The 23840-nt window shown below is 37.8% G+C and overlaps 1 protein-coding gene across 1 annotated transcript in view; it reads left to right on the top strand.

Annotated features, from left to right (window-relative positions):
• PTPN20 (protein tyrosine phosphatase non-receptor type 20) overlaps positions 1-23840 on the top strand; it is a 61009-nt gene that overhangs the window by 17859 nt on the left and 19310 nt on the right. The window contains exons 3-7 of the mRNA XM_065919210.1: positions 1416-1528; positions 5333-5481; positions 8128-8218; positions 13284-13618; positions 17913-18128. Of these exons, the coding sequence (XP_065775282.1) occupies positions 1416-1528; positions 5333-5481; positions 8128-8218; positions 13284-13618; positions 17913-18128 (904 nt within the window). The remainder of the gene's footprint in view (positions 1-1415; positions 1529-5332; positions 5482-8127; positions 8219-13283; positions 13619-17912; positions 18129-23840) is intronic.

The following is a 23840-nucleotide window of genomic DNA, read 5'->3' as shown; positions in this document are numbered from 1 at the left end:
TAAAGGGTTTCCTATTTTTAAGGTAAGAGAGAATCAGTTGATTCATATCTATTCTTATGATTTGGAAGAATTTGTAGGTAGGGAGAAATTAGTTATATATAAGAAAATATTCAACATTCGAGAAACTAAGACCATGGCATCTGGTCCCATCACTTCTTGGGAAATAGATGGGGAAACAAAATAGTGACAGACTTTATTTTGGAGGGCTCCAAAAGCACTGCAGATGATGACTGCAGCCATGAAATTAAAAGATGCTTGCTCCTTGGAAGAAAAGCTATGACCAACCTAGACAGCATTTTAAAAAGCAGAGACATTACTTTGCCAACAAAGGGCCATCTTGTCAAAACTATGGTTTTTCCAGTAGTCATGTATGGATGTGAGAGTTGGACTATAAAGAAAGCTTGAGTGCAGAAGAATTGATGCTTTTGAACTGTGGTGTTGGAGAAGACTCTTGAAAGTCCCTTGGACTGCAAGGAGATCCAACCAATCAATCCTAAAGGAAATGAGTCCTGAATATTCATTGGAAGGATTTATGCTGAAGCTGAAACTCCAATACTTTGGCCATCTGATGCAAAGAAGTGACTCATCTGAAAAGACCCTGATGTTGGGGAAGATTGAAGGAGGAGGAGAAGGGGACAACAGAGGATGAGATGTTTGGGTAGCATCACCAACTCGATGGACATGAGCTTGAGCAAGCTCGGGGAGTTGTTGATGGACAGGGAATCCTGGCGTGCTGCAGTCCATATGGTCGCAAAGAGTCGAACATGACTGAGCGACTGAATTAAGGTGAACTGAACTGAAGAAAACATAATTTTAGAAAAATGTCTCAGAGGAGACAGCATAGAGTTGAAAACCTGAAAGGATTAATTCTGAACATGGAGAAAACAAGGAATAATGAAGAATGCTCATGCATTAAAGAGAGTAAGTTGAAAAAGTTTTTACTTTCTGGCTTACATTTCATAGTAGTGGCTGCATTGTTACTAAAGCAGAGGATTGAGAAAGGTAGTACATGAGAATGGTAGCTCAGAAATTAGGAATGGTAGAGGAAACGGAATAGAAACAGACCAGTGTTTTCCAAATGGTTCTCTGCTGATACTAGAAAGCCCAGTGACCCCAGTACTTTTTTCCTACCAAAGCCTGGATAAAGGACGAAAGAAGATGAATAGGGGGATTGATCTAAGGTGGCTGGTTTGCAAGTGAAGTGAAAGCTAAAGTTGGAGTTTGTGATCAGACGTTGGGACTTTGGAATTATCTCTTTGAAAGTGGGCCAGTTCCTGGCGTTGACAACGGAAGCGGGTGGTTGAACTGAAATGGAGGTGAATGTCAATTGAATAGTTAATATAGATTATCAGAGATTCTCTCTTAAATACACATATATTCTCTAAGCCACGGGCAAATATAAATTTCTTTTCTAGTGAGAATGACGACACCTTGCGGAAAACCAGTAGCTTCTTTCTAAAGCAGAAGTTGAGCAGTGAGGATGAAGAGCTTGCAGGGCCTTCCCATCCTGAGATTCCTACACTTCAGGGTATGACCTCATCCCATTTTATTAGCAGATTCTTGATGAGGCTATATTTCAGAGGTATGCGCAGAGAAGTTTCTAATAGAGATGCAGGAAAAGAGCTAGGAAAAACTTTTTCAAAAGGGGAAAAGATGATTTTCTAGGATTTTCCTTTAAAAATGAAGAAACTGTTCCATACCTCACATTAATAAAGGGTACATTTCTATTCTTTCTTTAAGTATTTTTGTACAGCAAACATGTCAGTTTAATAAAATGAGCTGTGTATTTCTTAACAACTTTTATAGATTAAATATGACCTACTTCTTCATTTTCTTAATTTGACTTTGCACAGTAGTTACTTTGTAAGTAAAATAATAACTTTTTTTTTTGATTATACATTGTCATATGTGGGAAAAAAGAAAATATAGGTATGAATAATAAAGTAAACCATAATACTGATAATACTGTCTCTTCCTTCTCTCAGCATTTTTTTTCCCCAGCAAGGCTAGAACACAGTGAGAAGCCAAATGGGTGTTTCTGTTTGGGATGGAAGATGATCAGAATGGGTTCAAATGGGAATTTTGTCTGCTCCTTTGGCTTCCTGCACTGTAGGCGGATTCTTTACCAGCTGAGCTACCAGGGAAGGGCTTCCCGTGTGGCTCAGAGGTTAAAGCGTCTGCCCGCAGTGCAGGAGATCTGGGTTTGATCCCTGGGTCGGGAAGATCCCCTGGAGAAGGAAATGGCAACCCACTTCAGTATTCTTGCCTGGAGAATCCCATGGACAGAGGAGCCTGGTGGGCTACAGTCCACGGGGTCGCAAAAAGTCGAACACAACTGAGCGACTTAACTTTAAATTTAACTTGGCTTCCCTGGTGGTTCAGATGGTAAAGCATCTGCCTGCAGTGCAGGAGACCTGAGTTCGATCCCTGGGTCGGTAAGATCACCAGGAGAAGGAAATGGCAACCCACTCCAGTACTCTTGCCTGGAAAATCCCATGGATGGAGGAGCCTGGTAGGCTACAGTCCAAGGGGTCACAAAGAGTCAGACACAACTGAATGACTTCAGTTCACTTCTAGGTTTTGTAGAGATACTTGTGGGAAATTTTAGGATTTCTGTGACTGCCTCTCCCTACCAACAGTTCCTCATTTTTGCCTCTAGAAAGAGTTTTTGGATATAATAGGGTTCCAAGGCAAGATGAGTTTCTCAGGGCAGTGCAGATTCTTAGAAACTTCTTCTTCTTCTTTATGCCCATTCTTTTGTTTAATTGCTTCTTGTGTATTTTTGCTGGTATTTACTTGATTTTTGTTATATGATTTGGCTTTGGAAAGAGATTTCACTTACGCATTTTACCTCAGAATTCTTCTTTTTTTTAAAAAATGAGAGTCCTTTTATGTATCAGGATTTCTGTTTTTCTGGCTGCGTTCGGTCTTAGTTGCAGCATGTGGAATCTTTGTTGTGGCATCAGACTTCTCTCTAGTTGTATGCTTGGGCTCCAGAGGGCATGGACTTTGTAGTTTGTGACATGCAGTCTCTCTATTTGAGGCACGTGGGCTCAGTAGTTGAGGCGTGTGGATTTAGTTACTCTGAGGCATGTGGGAACCAGGTTCCCCAACCAGGAATTGACTCCCCTGCATTGGAAATAAGATTCTCAACCACCAGACCACTAGGAAAATCCCTCAAAATTCATATTTTAAAAAAATTATTTTAATATTGACTTTCTAGATTTATGGCATTTTGACCAGTGTACATGATCTTTAAAATTTTAAATATTTAGAATCTAGATTATTGACCTGACCTAAAAGACCATTAGTTTTTCAGAAAATTTCCATATGTACTATTAAATAGAATATATTCTCTTTTGTTGTGATTGGTTACAAGTATATAGCTATATAATATAGATCCATATCTGTAGTATAATATATCATTATTGTTTTTGTTGTTGTTCAGTCGTTCAGTCATGTCCAACTTTTTGCAACCCCATAGACTGCAGCGTGCCAGACTTCCCTCTCCCCCATCATCTCCCTGAGCTTGCTCAAACTCATGTCCATTGAGTCGGTGATACCATCAAATTACTTACAGTTGTGTATAACATATAGAGATATATGTTATACATTTATTTTAGTGCTATCAATTATATCATATAGATCCTCTTAATCCTTGTGATGTGTATGTGTGTATGCACATGTGCATGCTTGATCTGTTTTAGAATTAGAGTTAGAGGTGTATTAGACTCTGCATATGTTCTCATCTCAGATTCCAGGGTCCAGGGACTTCTAAACACTTGGTCCCAGGGAGGACAAAAGTTCTTTCTTTTTCCCATCCATGTCTTGTATGTATTTTGTTTTTGTCCAGTCACTCAGTTGTGTCTGATGCTTTGTGAGCCCATAGACTGCAGCATGCCAGGCGTCCCTGTCCTTCTGTATCTCCCAGAGTTTGCTAAAACTCACGTCCATCGAGTCAGGGATGCCATCCAACCATCTCATCCTCTGTTGCCTGCTTTACCTCCTGCCCTCAGTCTTTCCCAGCATCAGCGTCTTTTCCAATAAGTCGGCTCTTCGCACCAGGTGACCAAAGTATTGGAGTTTCAGCTTCAGCATAAGTCCTTCCAATGAATATTCAGGACTGATTTCCTTTAGGATTGACTGATTTGATCTCCTTGTTGTCCAAGAGACTCTCAAGTCTTCTCCAACACCACAGTTCAAAAGCATCAATTCTTTGGCACTCAGCCTTTTTTATGGTCCACCTCTCACATCTATACATGACTTACTGTAAAAACCATAACTTTGTCTCTTTGTTAGTAAAGTAATGTCTCTACTTTATAATGTGCTGTCTAGGTTTGTCATAGCTTTTCTTTCAAGGAGCAAGCATCTTTTAATTTCATGGCTGCCATCACTGTCTGCAGTGCTTTTGGAGCCCTCCAAAATAAAGTCAGTCACTGTTTCCATTGTTTGCCATTATTTTCCATTTATTTGCCATGAAGTGATGGGACCAGATGCCATGATCTTCATTTTTGAATGTTGAGTTTTAAGCCAGCTTTTCACTCTCCTCTTTCACCTTCATCAAGCGGTTCTTTAGTTCCTCTTTGCTTTCTGCCATTAGGTTGGTGTCATCTGCATATCTGAGGTCATTGATATTTCTCCCAGCAATCTTGATTCCAACTTGTGCTTCATCCAGTCCAGCATTTTGCCTAATGTACTCTGCATATAAGTTACATAAGCAAGGTGACAATATACAGCCTTGATGTACTCCTTTTCCAATTTGCAGTCAGTCCTTTGTTCCATGTCTGGCTCTAATTGTTGCTTCTTGATCTGCTTACAGGTTTCTCAGGAGGCAGGTAAGATGGCCTGATATTCCTATCTCTTTAAGAATCTTCCACAGTTTGTTGTGATCCACGCAAAGAATTTAGCATAGACAATGAAACAGAAATAGATGGTTTTCTGGAATTCCCTTGCTTTTTCTATGATCCAACAGATGTTGGTAATTTGATCTCTGGTTCTTTTGCCTTGCTTGCCTTGGCATATTTGTCAATATATACACTCAGTCACATTATAAAACAGATCACTTCTCAGTCTATCATATCTGTTATATTTATAATGCAATGGTTTTTTCTAAGAATAGTGGATTTTGTGTAATTTCAAGGTGTATAGTCATGATTTTTCCAAAATAAGGACCCTTCCTTTAAAAGTAATAATATACTTTTCACCTCTGGAAAAATAAAATTCCATTAATTCTTAAATGGCTGGATCTTTATTTAAGAGAAAACAATAAAAATAAAATCTCCCTTCACACATATATAAGTAACTTACAGATGTGAATTTTTCTCTTTCTTAGGTGTGGAAATTGTTTCTGAAAAGGAGCTAGCTCAGTTAGCTCTGGTTCGACCATTAGTATTCAATATGCAGGAGCAATTAGCCATCAGGGATTATTTTAAAATACTTACAAAAAAAGTATCAGAATATGAAATCACCCAGGAATTTATGGTAAATATTTTGGTTTTAACCAAGGTCTATATGTGATTTGTTTTTCTACTTTTCAATCAGAGAATATCTGTGGTTTTTTTTTTCAGGTTGAATGTGTTGTTTTTATTTTTAAATATTAAATTAGTTTCTAAAGTAATGGGTGTACATATAAAAGAATGAAATAGCATGAAAGGTTATAAAACAGATAAAGTCTCTTTTTCTTTCTTGATTCCCTTTACTACTATTAAATCTGTCATTAAACTTTCAGAAAAATTGTTGGCATGTACTTTATTATTTTGCTCTTTCTCTCCTTTTATAAAGAATTCCAATAAGAAATAATCCCCAAATATATTATGAGCATATGTAGTCCTATCTCATTCTTTTTAAGTATTGCATGGTAGTTATATGAATGAAGACTTTTTTTCTTTAAATAGTCCTCTATGATGAACATTTAGATTATTACAGATGTTGTTATTATGAAAAACATTGCCCATCTTCATTCATGTTCCTATGCATAGTCTTTAGAACAAATTCCTGGAAAGACAACCAGTATTTTAAGATGTTTGATTTTTGGGTCTTTACTCATCTTTCAAGTGACAGATAATTTCTTGTTGATGTTCTAATTGGCATTTCTTAATTTGAGAACAGATAGCTTTCCATATGCTTTTAAGCCTTTCATATTTATTTTCGGTGAACTAATTCCAGTTGTTTGCCTAATTTTCTGTTTATTCCTTTTCTTATCAGTTTTTAACTCTTTATATAATGAAGAAATTATCCTTTTTGTATGTGTTTTGTATATATGGTAAAATTTCCCACTTCGTTTTTTGTGTTACGTGTGTGCATATACATTGACTGTGAGGAAATAGCTAATTTTTAATGGTTGAATATGTCATTCTTTCTTTTGGGGCCTTCAGGGTTTCCTGCATCCTTTAGGGATTCTCCTTTCACTCTAGGAACATAGCAATTATTTCTTGCTTTTTTTTCTAATATTTTATGATTTTTTTCAATGCATAAATCTTTCATCCAGCCAACATGTAATTTGTTATAAGATATTTGGTAGGGATCCAACACTCTATAGCTAATCAGTTGTTCAATGATCCTCTTGTCCCAACTTCAGTAATGTGAAATGCTACTTTTTCATATACTGAAACACCATGTATATTTTATTTTTGTGGTTTTTAAAATTGATTTGTTTATTCATGTACCAAACTTTTAAAATTAACATAACTTTGTATTATATTTTACCATAGATTAAGACTTGTCTTCCCTCATTACTCTTCTTTTATGGAATTGTTCTGCTTCTTTTTACAGTTGCTTTTTTCTAGGCTACTTTTAGAATTGGTTTGCAGAAAGATTAAAATGTAAAAATAGATGTGGAAATTGTTTCTGAAAAGAAGCTAGCTGTTAGCTCTGGTTCGACCATTAATATTCAATACTCAGTAGCAATCAACCATCAGGGATTATTTTAAAATACTTACAAAAAATATATCAGAATATGAAATCACCAGGAATTTGTGGTAAATATTTTGGTTTTAACCAAGATCTATATGTGACCCTGATATTATCTTATGGCTTAATACCTGGATTTTCATTCTCCATTGCAGTAGTGGCCAACATTAACTTATGGTAGTGCCAAGTTAGCTACCCAAGAGTTACTGAAGAGTTTTTAAAAAGTATGGACTCTCAGGCTTTATCTGCAGTTGTTCAAATAGGGTAGGGCTGGATACATATCAGCTCCCTTTGTGTATGAAACGGGGCCTCCCTAGTTAGTTTTAGTTCTCCTTTGTGTTCTGTGTTCATGTGTTCTGTGCTGTTGTTACCAAACTGTTAATTGTTTTCTAAAGAGGACCTGTAGACGTCCATGCCTTTATTACTGTTCTCCTACCTGGTGTAATACCCATTCACCTCTTCTTTCCTTTCACACACACAGGTTTCCAAGCTACTAACTTCTGAGCCTCAGGAAGGCTCAGTTCAAGTGCTGCTTTCTTTCCAGGAGCTTTCCTTTCCATACCTTTAAGTACAATCTAGTGCTGTCATTTATGCTAGTGTGTCTCTACATTGATCACATGGCCACCTCTCTAGCTATTATTAACTTCTTAAGTATAAAGCCATTTTCAGATTCGTCTTTGTATTGCAGAATGTGGAACAGTGATGAGTGCATACTAAATGCTCATTTAATGTCAAATTCACAGTTGGTAATCAAGTTTTTGAAAAGAAGAATTCTTTAGCGTTCTAACTATAATTTCTTCATGGGGCAAGGAGTAAATTGTGAGAGTTTATATTTTTGTTTCTGTTATTTTATTATTTTCATTTATAAAATGATAGATTAAGGGGTAGGTCCTAAGAAGTTAATATTCTGTATTGGCTTTTTTTTTTTTTTAATGAAAAAGGAAAAATCTTGAAGTTCAAGGGAAAAAGTATCTCCAGAGAGTTGAGCATCTCCTTATCAAGCAACTTGTTGATTCACATCTCAAATCCGAGATTTTATTTAGGACTTTTCCAGTGGAGCTCTGACTTCTTTACTTATCATAGAGCACATTTAATATCAGGACATGTCATAAAGGGACTTGAGAATCATGAACACTACACAAAGACAGATATTTTTTCTTTCCTCCTTTTTTTTTCTGTCATAGTAAATATATTACTTTTATTTCTTACCTTTTAAAGGCTTTGGAAGTTAAGAAGCTGCCTGCTGTTTTCCACTCTGGGAATGAACTACACAACAGAGACAAAAATAGATATCAAGATATTCTTCCATGTAAGCTAACAATGGTTTTAATTATTTTCCTATTTACACTTGATAAAAGGTAAGAAGTGAGTTGTATGGCTTTCAGTATTAGCCATTTTGACCTGTGACCATGATGAAGAACTCTGGAAGCTAGCACTGGGTGACCTGGGCATATTCTTGGTTATCCTAGATCATGAAGAAGGTCAAGTCTTCTATCACAGGTAAATCTACTCACTGTCACAGGATTCTTTTCATAAGTCCTTCAACCCTGTTCTTATGCATTACTACTTCTGAAACATCTTATGCATTGTTGCATCTAAAACAGAAAATTTAATACTCTGAGACATCTTTCACTTTTGCTACCCTAAGCCCTTACCACCTTCCCTGATCATTTTGTTTAGACACACAAATACAATGGTACTATTTATATCCTTTGTCCTGAACAATAAAGCTGCCAATCTACCCTCCAACAGGAGGCTTCCCTTTGATTGTTGCCAAAGACTTACTCATTGCTTTCCAGGGCTAGTTTCTTCCCCACCCAGTTACAGATTCATCTGTCTCAGGCCTTCCAAAGAGCAGAAACAAAGCAACACAATTTTACTCTTAGGATGGAAATCTCATTTTTATGCCTCACATTCCTTTCAAAGTCAAAAAAATTTTCCAAATTAAATTACCATTTTTCTTCCTACAAAATGACCTTCTTTATTCTGTATCTTATTTAGTTTAACCACTCATTTGTTCAAGCCAGAGAACCCGAGTCACCTGCAGTATCCAAAGTGGTCACAAAGTCCTTTCAATTCTACCTTCTTAATACCTCAAGAGTCCTCGCGTATCTCTTGATTCCCACTGCTACTAACTTAGATTGAGTCTGCTTTCTCTCTCAGCTAGTTTCTGTCTTCTTCACTGCCTCTACTCCCATCTACTCACAGTGGTTACTGAAATAATTTCCCTAAAAGCTCTGAAGGTACTAACAAGTTCCATGAAGTGGCCATAATCCCCCTCTTCTGCTGCATTACCTTCTCTTTCCCAGCCTGCACCTGTGGCTTCATGACAAGTTCCCTATGATCAGTTGACCAAGGACGGGAAGACTGGGCCCAGGTACCAGATGGTTCTGCATGATATGCAGGCACCTCCTAAAAGTAGATAGCAGCTGCACTACAGTGCCTTTTTTGGGACATGCCTGAAAGACCGTGGTGAAGGGAAATTCTCTCAGTTGGTAGAACTTTAACAGTGTACTTGGTTGTTCATTTTGCTTGGAAGCAGAAATGGCCAGAGGTACAAATCTTTATTAATTCATGGGCTGTGGTCCGCTGTTTGGCTGGATGGTCAGAGACTTAGAAGAAACATAACTGGGAAGTTGATCACAAGGAAATCTGGGAGAGATAAGTGTGTATAGATCTCTCTGAAAGGGCAAAACCATGAATATATTTGTGTCTTTTGTGAATGTTCATTGAAGGGTGATTTAAGAAGAGGTTTTAACAATCAAGTGAATAGGATGACCTATTCTGTGGATACTAGTCAGACTCTTTCCCAAATACTCCTGTCCTTACCCAATGGATTAATGAATAAAATAGACTTGCTGGCAGGAATAGAGGCTATGCATGGACTCATCAACATGGACTTCTCCTCACCAGGCTGACCTTGCTATGGCCATTTCTGAGTGCCCAATCTGCCAGTAGCAGAGACCCACACTGAGGCCCTAATATGACACCGTTTCCAAGTGTGATCAGCCCCCTAGCTACCTGATGACAGGTTGATTACATTGAATTGCTTCTGTCATGGAAGAAACAATGCTTTTTTGCTTACTAAAACAGACACAATATGGATTTGCCTTCCCTGCATCCAAACTTCTACCTAATCTACCAAATGGACCTGAAGAATGCCTTACCACCATCATGGTAGTCCACACAGCCTTGCTTCTGATCAAGGAACTCACTTAGAGGCAAATTACTTGTGGCAGTGGGCCCATGATTGTGTAATTCACTGGTCTTGACACAGTCCTCATTATTCTGCGGCAGCTGGCTTGATAGAGCAGCGGAATGACCTTTTGTAGACACAGTAACGGTACCAGCTAGGTGGCAGTACCTCACAGTGTTGGAGCAGTGTTCGCCAAGAGGTTATATTTGTTCCAAATATGGGCCCAATACATGATGCTATTTCTGCCACAGCCAGGAGTCAGGAGTCAAGGGATGGAAATGACAGTGGCCCCAGGCACTGTCACCTCTGAAGTGAAAGCTGAAAGTCGCTTAGTTGTGTCTGACTCTCTGTGATTCCATGGACTGTAGCGTGGGTAGCCATTCCCTTCTTCAGGGAATCTTCTCATCTCAAGGATCGAAACCCTGTCTCCTGCATTGGAGGCAGATTCTTTACCGTCTGAGCCACCAGGGAAGCCTCACTGTTACTGCTAGTGATCTACTAACACAATTTTTGCTTCCTGTCACGGTAACCTTATGCTCTGCTGGTCTCACTCCTAGTGGCTCTCTTCATTAATGGTAGCTGGTATTTGGTAAGGACTTTCCACCTGAAAACTTGAGTATTCCTTGAAGGGCAGCAAATCATGGAATTATTTGTAGATTATGGAGTCTAGAAGAATTGCTGCATAATATGGAACAAATGACGTAGGTACTTTGAATAAAGATTCCTTATCTGAAAGGCATGAATAATAATACGACTCTTCAAAGGACTGTTTTGAAGTTCAGATGAGGTGATGCACGGCTTGCGTGTTTGCACTGAATTCTCTGTTTGAGGGGAACTGAGACTACACCACCACCCCCACATTTCCCCTGTGGCCACCAGAGCGATTTCTCTCCTGCTGAATGCAAGCATACCTGGTTTTATGGTGCTACGCCTTATTGTGCTTTGCAGATGGTATGTTGTTTTATAGACTGAAAGTTTGTGACAACTCTGTGTTGAACACCAGTTTTCCAACAGCATTTCCTCACTTCATGTCTCTGTGTCATGTTTTGGTAATTTCTGCAATATGTCAAACTTTTTCATAATTATTGTATCTGTTACAGTGATCTACTGTCAGTGATCTGTGACGTTACTATTGCAAAAAGATTACAACTTGCTGCAGGCTCAGATGATGGTTAGCATTTTTTTAGCAGTAGGGTATTTCATAATTAAAATACATACTTCGTTTTATATAAACATAATATTATTGCACATTTGCCAGACTACAGTATAGTGTAAACATAACCTTTATATGCTCTGGGGAACAAAAAATTCATGTGGCTTGTTTATTGCGATAGTCCCTTTATTGTGGTGGTCCGGAACCAAACCTGTGTGGTCTCCGAGGTATGCCTGTGTTCTATAGTTTGTTTCTGAAATCCTTTCCTTTTATATATTCCCTTTGTGTGTTCTGCATCCTTCAGTATTTCAATAATTATTGTCCTTTTTTTCATCTATTTTTTTTGATTCTGGGAAAATTCCTTAAGCTGTAGTCAAATTACTAATTTGTTTTTCTGTTTGCTTCTCACTTTAGGGATTTTTAATTGATAAAATGTGGTTTTTATTTGAAAGCAAGCTTTTATTGTTTTAGATTGTTTAATTTTTACTTCTTAAATTCCCCCTTTGAAAATAAAGTTACTTCCTACTACAAAGTGGTACATATTTACTGTAAAAATTTAGATAATAAAACAGCCCCTACTAGCATTTTGATAAACACTGTGCTGTGTTGTGGTCAGTCGTGTCAGACTCTGTGACCCCATGAACTGCCAGTAGCCTGCCAGTCTTCTGTGTCCATGGGATTTTTCAGGCAAGAATACTGGAGTGGGTTGTCATTTCCTTCTGCAGGGGATCTTCCCCACCCAGGAATCGAGCCCACATCTCCTGCATTGGCAGGCAGATTCTTTACTTCTGAGCTACCAGAGAAACTCTTATATATGATATATATGCATATATACATATATATGATGAAAGATCTCAGTTTAATGCCCTTTTACCTCCTTTGTAATTTAAAAATGTAGCAAATTTATGTCAATAAACATGCATATATATGTATATCATCCTTTTAAATAATAAAATAATGTTTGCTCAGATTTCATTTAAAATACAAATAAGAATTTTTAAAGTATTCTTATAGAAAGGAAGACATTTGCTGTGATTTCTCAGAATGGTATCCTTTTGTGGAGTACTAGGTATCTTTATATATCTAGTGATTGTTTTGTCTTTTCATATTTACAAGGAGAGATTTATGTTTGCTATTTTTGAATTTGAGAAAGGTTCTGTCAGAACTGGTGTAAGCTCAGTTGAGAGATCTTGGTCATAGTGTTTTTGGTAGATGAGTGGGCCTCCTGACTTGAGTACTAGGGAGGAACTGCTGGTGAGACCACGGCATGGCAGGGAAAGACCCTCTTTTTATTCTCTCTGTGGGAGCAGTGATGGAACCAGAGCTCCAGGTGTCTACATAAAGTGAAGAGAGGGTTCCTGGGCCAGTGGGGCTTATTAGCCACGTTATTGACTTTTCCCCTCTCATATTTGTTAATAATAATCCATACCTTGAGCAAATCCCCTTTGTAGCATCCTTTTGCCACAATACTTTTGCTTTGATGAGCATGCTACTTCACCAGGTGAAATCTGAGAATGGACATAAAAGATGGCTACTTTGTGTGCAGGGAGTTGATAGAATTCTAATAATCCTAGAATTTACATCTACTCAACTATCGCAATCTTTTTTTTTTTTTTTTTCAAAAACATTAGTTCCTTTCTGGCTACTGCTGTTCTGAGCTTTCAGGTTCTCTGAATTTGTAGGAGAATGCCATTCATCCACTTGCTCCTTCAGAGGGCTCCTCCTTTGGTGTGTTTAGTTATACACTAGGAGATACCTCTCGGCCTATTCCTACTTGTGCCATATGTAACAGAAATCTCTCAAGGTGTCTGGATACTGATGGCATTCTTCTCTTTTTAGGAGAAACAGATTTTTTTAAAAAACCCTTACCCTAATTGTATATTTCTAGAAACTCCTATGCCATCTTTTCTATTGGTCAAAGAGATAAATAGGTTTACTTTAGTGAAATCGTTTTGTGAAATCTGCATGTATTGCATATCCTGCTTTTCCTTTATCTACTATATGTTTCTTCTGTTTTTGTAATAGATGATTCAACACGTGTTCCTCTTGGAGAAAACAAGGACTACATCAATGCCAGTTATATTAAAATAGTCAATTCTGGAGAAGAGTATTACTATATTGCTACCCAAGGACCACTGCCAACTACCACGAATGACTTTTGGCAAATGATTTTGGAAAATAACTCTAATGTTATTGCCATGATAACCAAAGAGGAAGAATGTGGAGTTACCAAATGCCACCATTACTGGCCTATTTCTGTGAAGAAACCTTTGGAATTGAAAAGCTGTCATATCTTCCTGGAGAACTACCAGATACTTCAGTATTTCATCATTCGATTGTTTCAAGTTGTTAAGAAGTCTGTAAGTTAAAAAAATAAAATCAGCATTAGATATATATTTCCTTATATACGCACACATGTCAGGATAGGAAGTTAGAAGTCAGGTGGGCCATAGCTGGGGACACTTATTTAAAGTAATTTTTTTTTACTTCTCCCTGGTACCAGAAACTAAGACAACACCATTTCTTCTTCTGCCTAACCAAACTCTGACTGGAGAGATGAAATAATTGAAAAGAGGAATTGGGGCAGTTGAGAAAGAGTATTGGACATTACCTAATCCTGGGGTGTACTTTGGCTACCTCTGCTGAGAGGGACAGATACGATGAAGTCCTTAACATATGCTGATAATCACTGGGCTAGGCATGGTGCTCCTTACTGAGTAGCAAATTGTTCGGTGCACTCACTGGTACTTGTAGTTACTGTGCTCAATGGATGGTAATATTGAGATCTGTATGGGGTGCAGAAAGGAGGTTTCCTTTGGGTTTGGGCAGACGATTTGCTAGAGGAGGTGACATCTGTATTGAGAATTTACCCAAGTGAGGAAAATGAAAACAGTAAGTAGATGATGAAGGTATAAAATAGCATGGGACATACGTACAGAGAGATGTAAGTAGTTAAGAGATTCTGGAATGTAAAAGTTCAAATACCAGGGAGGAATGAGAGATGAGATGAAGCAAGAAAGTAAGTAGAGAAAGCCAGAACATGAAATGTTTTGGATTTCAGCTAAGGAGCACAAACTTTATTATGAAGATAATTAGAAGATATCGAAGAAATTTAGTAAGAAGGGTATGTGATCAACTTAGGGCAACTAGCAATTAGGTAGAAAGCAAGGACTTTGATGCTTTTCTGATAAAATTGGCAGACTTTATATGACTTACGACTTGTGACTGATAAAGAGTGTTCAAAAATTATGCTGTCCAATGTGATAGCCACATTTGACTGTTTTAGATTTAAATCATTTAAACTTACATAAAATACCAAATTTAGTTCCTCACTTGCAATAGCCACACTTCTAGTGTTTAATCACATATTACTAGTGACTACCATATGGGCAGCCCATCCTTGAAGAAAGTAATATTGGGAAGTATTGGTCTAAAATAATCCATAGAACAATTCATTTCTTGCTGTAACAGACTCGGAAAATAGCAAAGGAATGATTTATAGGAGAAAGTGATGTTACATTGCTCTAAGTGCATTTGATTAGCAAGTAGGTGATACATGTGTTCTATAAGAATGAAGGGGGTGGGAGTTAAATTGGAAACTTGAAGAGTGATGAGATTTGGAATCATCACCAAAGAAGTTGATTGGAGCACAGGCAATGATCAGGAAAAGGTTGCTGAAGGTGCTGAGGTTGGAACCCATAATTTGCGATAACAATAAAATATGCAACTATGTGATTTTTTTTTTTTTCTAACCATGGGATTCCTGAGCAGAGATTATGGAACTGATTCAGGGAGGGATGTTGCTCAGGATATGTGGCGAGATTCAAAGGATGAATGGAGTTGACAGTTTGGTAAGAGAATGATTTAGATAGTCAGTCATAAGTCTAAACTTAGGGAGATGAATGGAATCAGCAGCTAGGAGGAAATAGAGGACATCAATGGCAGAAGAATTCCATCTAGTCACATTGTTGGAGGTGAAGGAGAGATAAAGTGGTAGCATAAGAGTTTCTGCTCAGAAAATGATGGTGGAATCTAAGAACTGGAAGATTTTTTATACTGGCCATTATAGGTGATGGTGAGTCCAAGGAGTAAACACATTGTGAGGACTAGAAAACATGAATTGTCTCCTCTTTAAGAGAGAAATAAAAATGTGAGGCTAGAGTGTCTGTTTGGCTGTTGAGATCCCAAATTTGTCCTGTCAGAATCTGTGGTAAGGTGATAGTGATGAGAAGACGAAGTTAAGAGGTATGAAACTTGAAAAGAGGTGGAGTTTTTGTACAAGAAGAAATAATGAATTGGAAATTGTGTTGGGCAGCAAGGAGTATGCAACTAATCTCTAGATTTTGTAGTACCTGGAACACAGGAGAATAGGTGGCCTGGATTAGAGAGAACCGCAGAGTGCAGTACCCATGGAGGCTAGGCAAGGAAGTAGAAGAAGCATTTAGGGAAGTGATGATGCCTTCCAAGAGTTTACTGTAGCATGGGGGCCTGAAGAGATCAAACCAGTCCATCCTAAAGGAAATCAGTCGTGAATATTCATTGGAAGGACTGATGCTGAAGCTGAAACTTCAATACTTTGGCCACCTGATGCAAAGAACTGACTCATTGCAAAAGACCCTGATGCTGGGGAAGATTGAAGGCAGGAGGAGAAGGGGATGACAGAGGATGAGATGGTTGGATGGCATCACTGACTCGATGGACATGAATTTGAGCAAGTTCACGGAGTTGATGGGCAGGGAAGCCTGGCGTGCTGCCGTCCATGGGGTGGCAAATAGTCGGACACGACTGAGCAACTGAACTGAACTGGGGTCTGAGTGAGAAGGGAGATGTTGAAGAGATAAAGTTGGGAGAGAGACAGAAAGATAGAATTGAGGAGCGTGAGGTCACACACTGGTGTGACCAGGGAGGCCAAGAATAATAATAATGTTGGACATTGATGTCGGGCTTGCTAGCTGTGTGCTAGGCCCTGTGTTTGCTCTGTACACCCAAGGATTTGCCTAATGCCTCACTGTCCTAACACTTGATTCCCTGATATAAATCAAGTACTGTGTCACATGCTGGAGATAGAAAGCAGACACAGTCTCAACTCTTAGAGTACTCACAGTCTAGTGGGAAACGAAGACACCAGTTCTAAATGACATGTGATAACGTGCTATGGCAGGAGAAGGACAGCATGCTTGGAGAATACAGGTCAGGTGGAAGGCCCAGAGGAATGATCTGTCTGAAAAGGTTCAAATGTTCAGGTCCACCTGTGGAGCTGGCAAAGGGATCTAAGATGGTGGCCTTCGGGCTGATGTTCCCAAACCTCAAAACCATGGGGCTGATGTTTGAAGAATCTGCCTCATGGTACTGGGTCAGGAAAGCAGTGATACCCACCTTTGTGCAGATTCTCAGGCGTCAACAGTGTAGGAAAGATTTAATTCCTGAAATATGTGATGGACTGAGATCTATCCTCAATTTGGTTCCTTCACACGATTTTTAAGCATCGTTTGCCTCATCCAATTTCATGTACCAATGATTCAAACTTGAGTCTTTCTATTTTCTAACGTCATAGAAAATGGTATTTTTCTTTGGAACTTAGGAAAAAAAGTGGTGCATTAAGGAGAAGTAGAGGAGTGAGAAATCCTTCTTGAATTTTTTCACAAGAGTGCCCAGTGAAGTAAAATGAGGGTTCCAAATTGGGGAAGGGGTGAACCCTCTGGAATAATGATGGGTAAACTCAAAGCATTTTATCTGTCAACCCCAGGGAGAGTTCCATAACTCCACTATCAGGGGGCTCAGCGAAAGAATAAGGACCAAAGTCTACTCACATGGTCATTAACCACCCTGTCCTGGTTGCCAGCGGAGACTGCCTCCCATCAAACCCCGATTAAGCAACTTGACAGCACCTACCTGTTTTAATTAAATTTAGTATCATATTTGGGCTTCTCTGGTGGCTCAGACTATAAAGAATCCACCTGTAATGCGGGAGACCTCGGTTATATCCCTGGATTGGGACGATCCCTTGGATAAGGGCATGGCAGTCCACTCTAGTATTCCTGTCTGGAGAATCCCCATGAACCAAGGAACCTGGCGGGCTACAGTCCATGGAGTCACAAAGAGTTGGACACGACTGAGTGACTAAGCACAGCACATCATAATATTTAAGCCAAGATATATCTTGGCTTTTCTATATTATTCCTAACATGTTAGCTCATTTTTCACTGTTTTGGATTCCTGGTTTGTTTGGTTTCTTCTGCATTCTCATGGTGCAGAAGAAAGTTGGTAGCGTTAGACTTGGAAAGACTACTTTATTGTCCCAGCTCTAAACATATGAGCCTCCTGACCTAGCATACATCTATAAATCACTCAAATTCTTAGTTTTTCTTCTGTAAAATGAGGATAACACAGTGTCTGCCACCCCAGGGGTGATGTGAGAATTAAATGAGAATAATGCATATGAAGTTTTTAGTACCATTCCTACAGAGTAAGTCCTAAATTCATGTTACCTGTTAGTAGTCTTATTTTTATTATTGTATTACCATATAGCCATTATTATTACTGTTTATGGCATATTATAAATTAAAAGAAGATCTCTAATATGAGAAGTTGATAAATCTCTCTTCTCTCTCTCCCCTTCCCTGTCTCTCTCCCTCCCCACCCCCGCCCCCACAGACAGGAGCTAGTCACTTTGTAAAACACTTGCAGTTCACCAACTGGCCAGACCATGGCACTCCTACTTCAGCAGAAGGTTTTATAAAGTATGTTCGTTACGTGAGGAAGAGCCACCTCACCGGACCCATCGTTGTTCACTGCAGTGCAGGCGTGGGCCGGACAGGGGTGTTCCTGTGTGTGGATGTTGTATTCTGTGCCATTGAAAAGAACTTTTCAGTAAGTGTATGAATTCAGCAGATAAACTGACGCTGTTAGTAAACACTGTGCTTTTAACAGCCTTCTCATAGCTGGAGACTAATATTTGGCCTTCAAGAGCAACTGAGTCAATAGAAAGCATGTCAGCTTTGGATACCTGCTTCTCACTTAACTGCTGCAGGTTCTTGGAGGTGGTTCTGAGGGTTAAACTAAATACATAATGCAAATGAATGGCTTCAGACAATATCTGGAGTGCAATAAGTGCACAGTAAATATGAATTCATTTTTCTTTTCTTCCTTCCACCCACATAAACAGTTTTTAGTCTTGTTAAAGAATGTCAATGATGTGTGCCTATTTATTTATTTTTTGGTTGCACTGCACAACATGTGGTGTCCCTGACCAGGGGTCAAACCTATGCTCTTTGCAGTGAAAACATGGATTCTTAACCGGTGGGTCACTGCGGACGGGCCAAAGTGTGTCTGTTTTTAATGAATAGAAATACATGCATGTGAGCACCTTGGGGAAAAAAGTAGACCTCAGAATTAATGAGAGGTCCCTGGGTCTGACTGCTAGTTTGCCACACACTTTAGATTTTGGTGACTTTGTACAAATTGCTCATTTTCTCTGAAATCTAGTTTTCTTATACATAAAATAAGGATAATAATATTGCTGCGTTTGAGTCAACCATTAACTATTCTTTACTTTCTTCCTAAATTTGGAACCAGCTAAGAGATAGACACAAGAATTAGACATGTGGTGATTTTACTGTTACCTTTATGATTGATTAATTAGGGAACATGACTTTAGATTTGTGCCCCAGAAGGCCTGCTTTTACTGAACTGCTTTCCTGTGCTGCAGAAGTGAAGAGGGGAAGACATTTGTTTACTTAGCAGGCACTTGGGTTGGGGAGGGTGGTGCCTCTCACCATGTCTCCAAGGAGTAGAAAAGTCCGCAGCTCAGTCATAAGGCAACAAGGGCTGGGAGGCATTTGCCCTGATAGGCAAATTCTGCGGTTATCTTATTATCAGCATAAATGTTAAATCACTGCTCTATCAGGCTATATATAGTTATACCCTAACAGTGACCAGGTCTCCCCTATGACAACAAATTGGTTGTGAAAGTTCTACGTGTTTCCATCCTAAGATCTCATTATATCAGGGATAGAAAAATGTCCTCTACCAGGGACTCTTTAAAGGATAGAGGAAGTCTCTTCTTCTCAGAAGCTTGAGCCAATATCTCTTAGTATTTCCCTATTCCTGATTCAGTTATAGCCCTTTCCCTAAACTAACCACTGTGGGAGATGCTGGTCCATTAAGGTCAGTCAGGACTACTCTAGGCTATGAGGTTGAGAATAAAAAAGTAACGGTTTCCCAAAGCAAACTGAGAGTTTTATTACAATGAATATAAACTGGGTGGTCAAAAAAAAAGACAAAAATACTAAAAAAATGCTGAAAATTTCAGTACTATGAATCTGATGTTACCTGTTCCTGTAATTAATGTTGTTTTATCCTTTTAACAGAAAATACATTAGCATAATTTTTATTTTATATATTCATCATAATTAATTTGTTTATATTTTTTTTATTTTATATAACTTATAGAAACTATAAAAACTATAAATATTGTATTTTATGCTTCTAAGGAGCATGTTTTCCCCTTTTTTAAACTCAAAATGTGCTTTATAATAAGTCATCTGTCAGCTTAAATGACAGTGTTTTTCTTAGCAGTATGTGAAATAATGATGTATTTTACAATTAAGGATGCTTAGATTTGATGGAAAGTGGTTTAGAAATAGGAAATGCATCCATTGTTGGCTTATTGGCTTTCCACAGAGGCTTGAGATGTCTGGTATCCTTACTGATGCCCATCTCTACTCTTTTCAGAAATTTTGTTCACCAGAGGTACTCAAAGTATGGTCTTGGACCAGCACCAATCTGTGAATGTTTGTTATTTGCAGAAAGATAAGTTTTCTGAAATTTAGAGTAAGCATTTAGAAACTTTCAAAGCAGTTTGATGTATTTCAGAAACATTCAAGTGCATGACAGTGGGTTGGTCTTGGTAAACAGGATGCAGACCAGTTTGTGTGTTGTGTAACTCACACAGGGAGTCTTAAATGCTGCAAGCTGCTTATCAGCCATGTGTGACTGACAGTTTAAGATTAGTTTATCAATTGTAACTCAAAGGATATGATGATTTGAGAAAATGTAATGATTTATTTCTTTTTACTGTTATTTTAGAGTCAGTTTTATTTTTAAGTAAGCTTGCTTAAAAATCCTTAAAGCACTGGGAATAAGCTGGCTCTTCTCTTGACAAAAAACTGAGATTGTTCTGTAGTTGAAACATTCTCAGTAGAACTTTCCCCTCTAACCATCTTCAGTATACAGTAACAGTTGTTAAATATCAGTTACCATATTATTATGTAATGAAGTGAATAGTCCAAAATTTAACACATTAACCTTCACAAAATAAAAAAAATACTTACCTTATCACTAAACACACTGTCTTGTTCATCCGGAAGGGGTTCTTTGGTTTATGTTTTGCTTTTTTTTGGTAGCAAGACTATTTTTAAAAATTTGTTTTTAATTGGAGGATAATTGCTTTACAATGTTGTATTGGTTTCTGACATACAACAACGTGAATCAGTTGTAAGTATATATATGTACCCTCCTTCTTGAATCTCTCTCCCACCCACCGCCCCATCCTACCACTCTAGGTTGTCACAGAGTACCAAGTTGAGCTCCCTGTGTTATATAGCAACTTCCCATTTAGCTAGATGGTTTACATGTGGTAATATATATGTTTCAGTGCTACTGACTCAGTTTGTCCCAACCTCTCCTTCCTTCACTGTGTCTACAAGTCTGTTCTGTATGTCTGTGTCTTTATTCCTGCTTTGCAAATAGGTTCATCAGTAACATTTTTCTAGATTCCACTTATATGCGTTAACATATGATGTTTGTTTTCCTCTTTCCGACTTACTTCACTCTGTGTAACAGTCTCTAGGTTCATCCACCTCACTAGAACTGACTCAAATTCGGGGTAAATTCTTTAATCTGTGTGACTATCTCAGACTGTTTTCTTGTCATCACAGTTCTACTATCAGAATATAATCCTACACAAAACTTAAGCTCCAAATTACATTTGATGACAATGTAGTACTTTGCAATTTCATGCTGTTTAAAATTAGTTCAATTCAGTTCAGTTCAGTCGCTCAGTCATGTCCGACTCCTTACAACCCCATAGACTGCAGCACTCCAGGCTTCCCTGTCCATCACCAACTCCCTGAGCTTGCTCAAACTCATGTCCATTGAATCAGTGATGCCATTCAAGCATCTCATTCTCTGTCCCCTTCTCCTGCCTTCAATCTTTCCCAGCATCAGGGTCTTTTCCAATGAGTCTGTTCTTTGCATCAGGTAGCCAAAGTATTGGAATTTCAGCTTTAGCATCAGTCCTTCCGATGAACGTTCAGGACTGACTTTCTTTAGGATTGACTGGTTTGATCTCCTTGTAGTCGAAGGGACTCTCAAGGGTCTTCTTCAACACGACAGTTCAAAAGCATCAGTTCTTCGATGCTTGGCTTTCTTTATGGTCCAACTTTCACATCCATACATGACTACCGGAAACACCGTATTTGTGAGCAACTTTGTGCTGTTTAAAATTAGTTAGTTGTGATTGCCAGTAATAAAACAGAAAAGGAAAAATTCTTCCTTCTTATCACTTCATGTTCAAATCACGCATATACTGAGTCATTATACTAGCAGTAGCTCTTATTCAATAAGTTGCGATGGTAAATACTTTGCTACTTCTGTTTCGTGAGTTGGTACCACTCTGCATCACTAGCCAGTCCCTGAATTTGTCACACTGTGATTTCATTAGAAAATGGGACTTTATCTTTTTCTGCCACACCTTCACTCCAAATTTTGAATAAAACACTTTCAGTATGACTTCTATTACCATTGTCTGGTTGTTGTGTATGTGTTTTTAATCTTAGCAGTTCAAAGCACTATTTTGTAAGTCTGCAAAGTATTTATGTTTCATGTGAAATATTGAACATGAGATTTTAAATTTAGTATTCTTTAAAATAATTCTTTTGTCTTGAAGCCTATTTCTTTTGTTCTGCAAGTGACAAGTAAATTTTAATGGTTTCTTTGCTATGTTAGCCAGTATATCTTTGCAATTAATACAAGTGTGGTTTTAGCAATTCACAATCAATAATGCTCTAAAACTCAATATATGACAAATCATAATTCTAGGTAAAATTAAAATGAACTCTTTTAGTCTTCATATCTTTGAAGTTACTTCCATTATTATTATTTGGTTAACCACTAAAGCTATCTTCAGAAAAGCTGTGCTTTTCTTGAGAAGACAATCCAGTGACACTTCTTTTGCTGTCAGTAAATTAAGGTTAAAAATGAATAATACAAATTTATTTCCATAATTTGCCTAATCTTAACTTATAAATTATAAAACAGACTTTCAAGAAACAATGGTTTCTAAATTCAATGAAGTTGGATTTTTATCATTTCCTTTTAAGGATTGTCCTTTTGGTGTCAAGTTTAAGAACTCTTCACCTTACCTAGATCCTAAAGAATTTTTGCTATGTAATTTCTTAAAGTTCTGTAGTTTTATGTTTTATATTTAAGTCTGTAGTCCATTTTGAGTTAATATTTTTTATAAGGGGCGAGGTTTAAGTCAAGGTTCTTTTTTTTTTTTTTGCCTAACGATGTCCAGCTATTAAGTTTCCTTTGTTGAAAAGGCTATTCTTCCTCCACTGAATTGCTTTTGCACATTTGTCAGAAATGATTTTGAATATTTGTTTGGGGCCTATTTCTAGTTCCATATTCCGTTTCACTGATCTATGTATGTATCCTTTTGCCATTACTACACTTTGGATTCCTGTAGCTATATAGGAAATCTTAACACAGGGAGAGTGATTCTTTCTCTTTCAAAGTTGTTTTAGCTATTATAAGTCTGTGTCTTTCAATATACATTTTAAAATTAGCTTTTCTATGTTTATTAAAAAAAGCTTGAAGAATTTTGATAGGATGAATTTTACTATGTTGGATCTTCCAATATGAATGTGGTATGTCTTATTTAGGTCTTCTTTGATTTCGTTCATCAGCATTTTGCTTTTTTCATCATACAGCTTCTGTACGTGTTTTGTTAGATGTATCTTATTTCATTTTCTTTCAAGCTGTAAATGGTATTGTGTTTTTACCATCATGTTCATTGTATGTACGTGTATGTACAATGCAGTTGATTTCTTCATGTTGATCTTGTATCCTGTGATCTTGTTGAACTCACTTGTTGGTTCTAAGAGGTTTTTTTGCCCTGTTTTGTTCTGTTTTTAGATTCCTTGAGATTTTCTACATAGATGGTCATTCCAGCTGCAAGTAGAGACACACACCTCTTCCTTCCCAATGCATTTGTTTCTTATTTCTTTATCTGGTCTTATTGCACTACCTGGAACTTCAAGTGTTGTATTGAAAACAGGTAGTCAGAGCAGACATTCTTGCCATCACTAATATTAGGGAGAAAGCAAATTCAGATCATTTGTTCTGTGAAAGACCCTATGAAGTAGATGAAAAGACAAGCTACAGATTTGGAGAAACTGTTTGCAACCACATTTCCAACAAAGGTCTCACACCTAGAATTTGTAAAGACTTCAAAATTATAAGTAAGCAAGCAATTCAGTTAGAAAATAGGTAAAAGACATGAAATTTCAATGATAAGGA

Source organism: Muntiacus reevesi, chromosome 2, assembly GCF_963930625.1.
Source record: "Muntiacus reevesi chromosome 2, mMunRee1.1, whole genome shotgun sequence".
Lineage (NCBI taxonomy): Eukaryota > Metazoa > Chordata > Mammalia > Artiodactyla > Cervidae > Muntiacus > Muntiacus reevesi.
The sequence above is the reverse complement of the archived record's forward strand: the minus strand, read 5'-3'. Positions and strand labels throughout refer to the sequence as shown.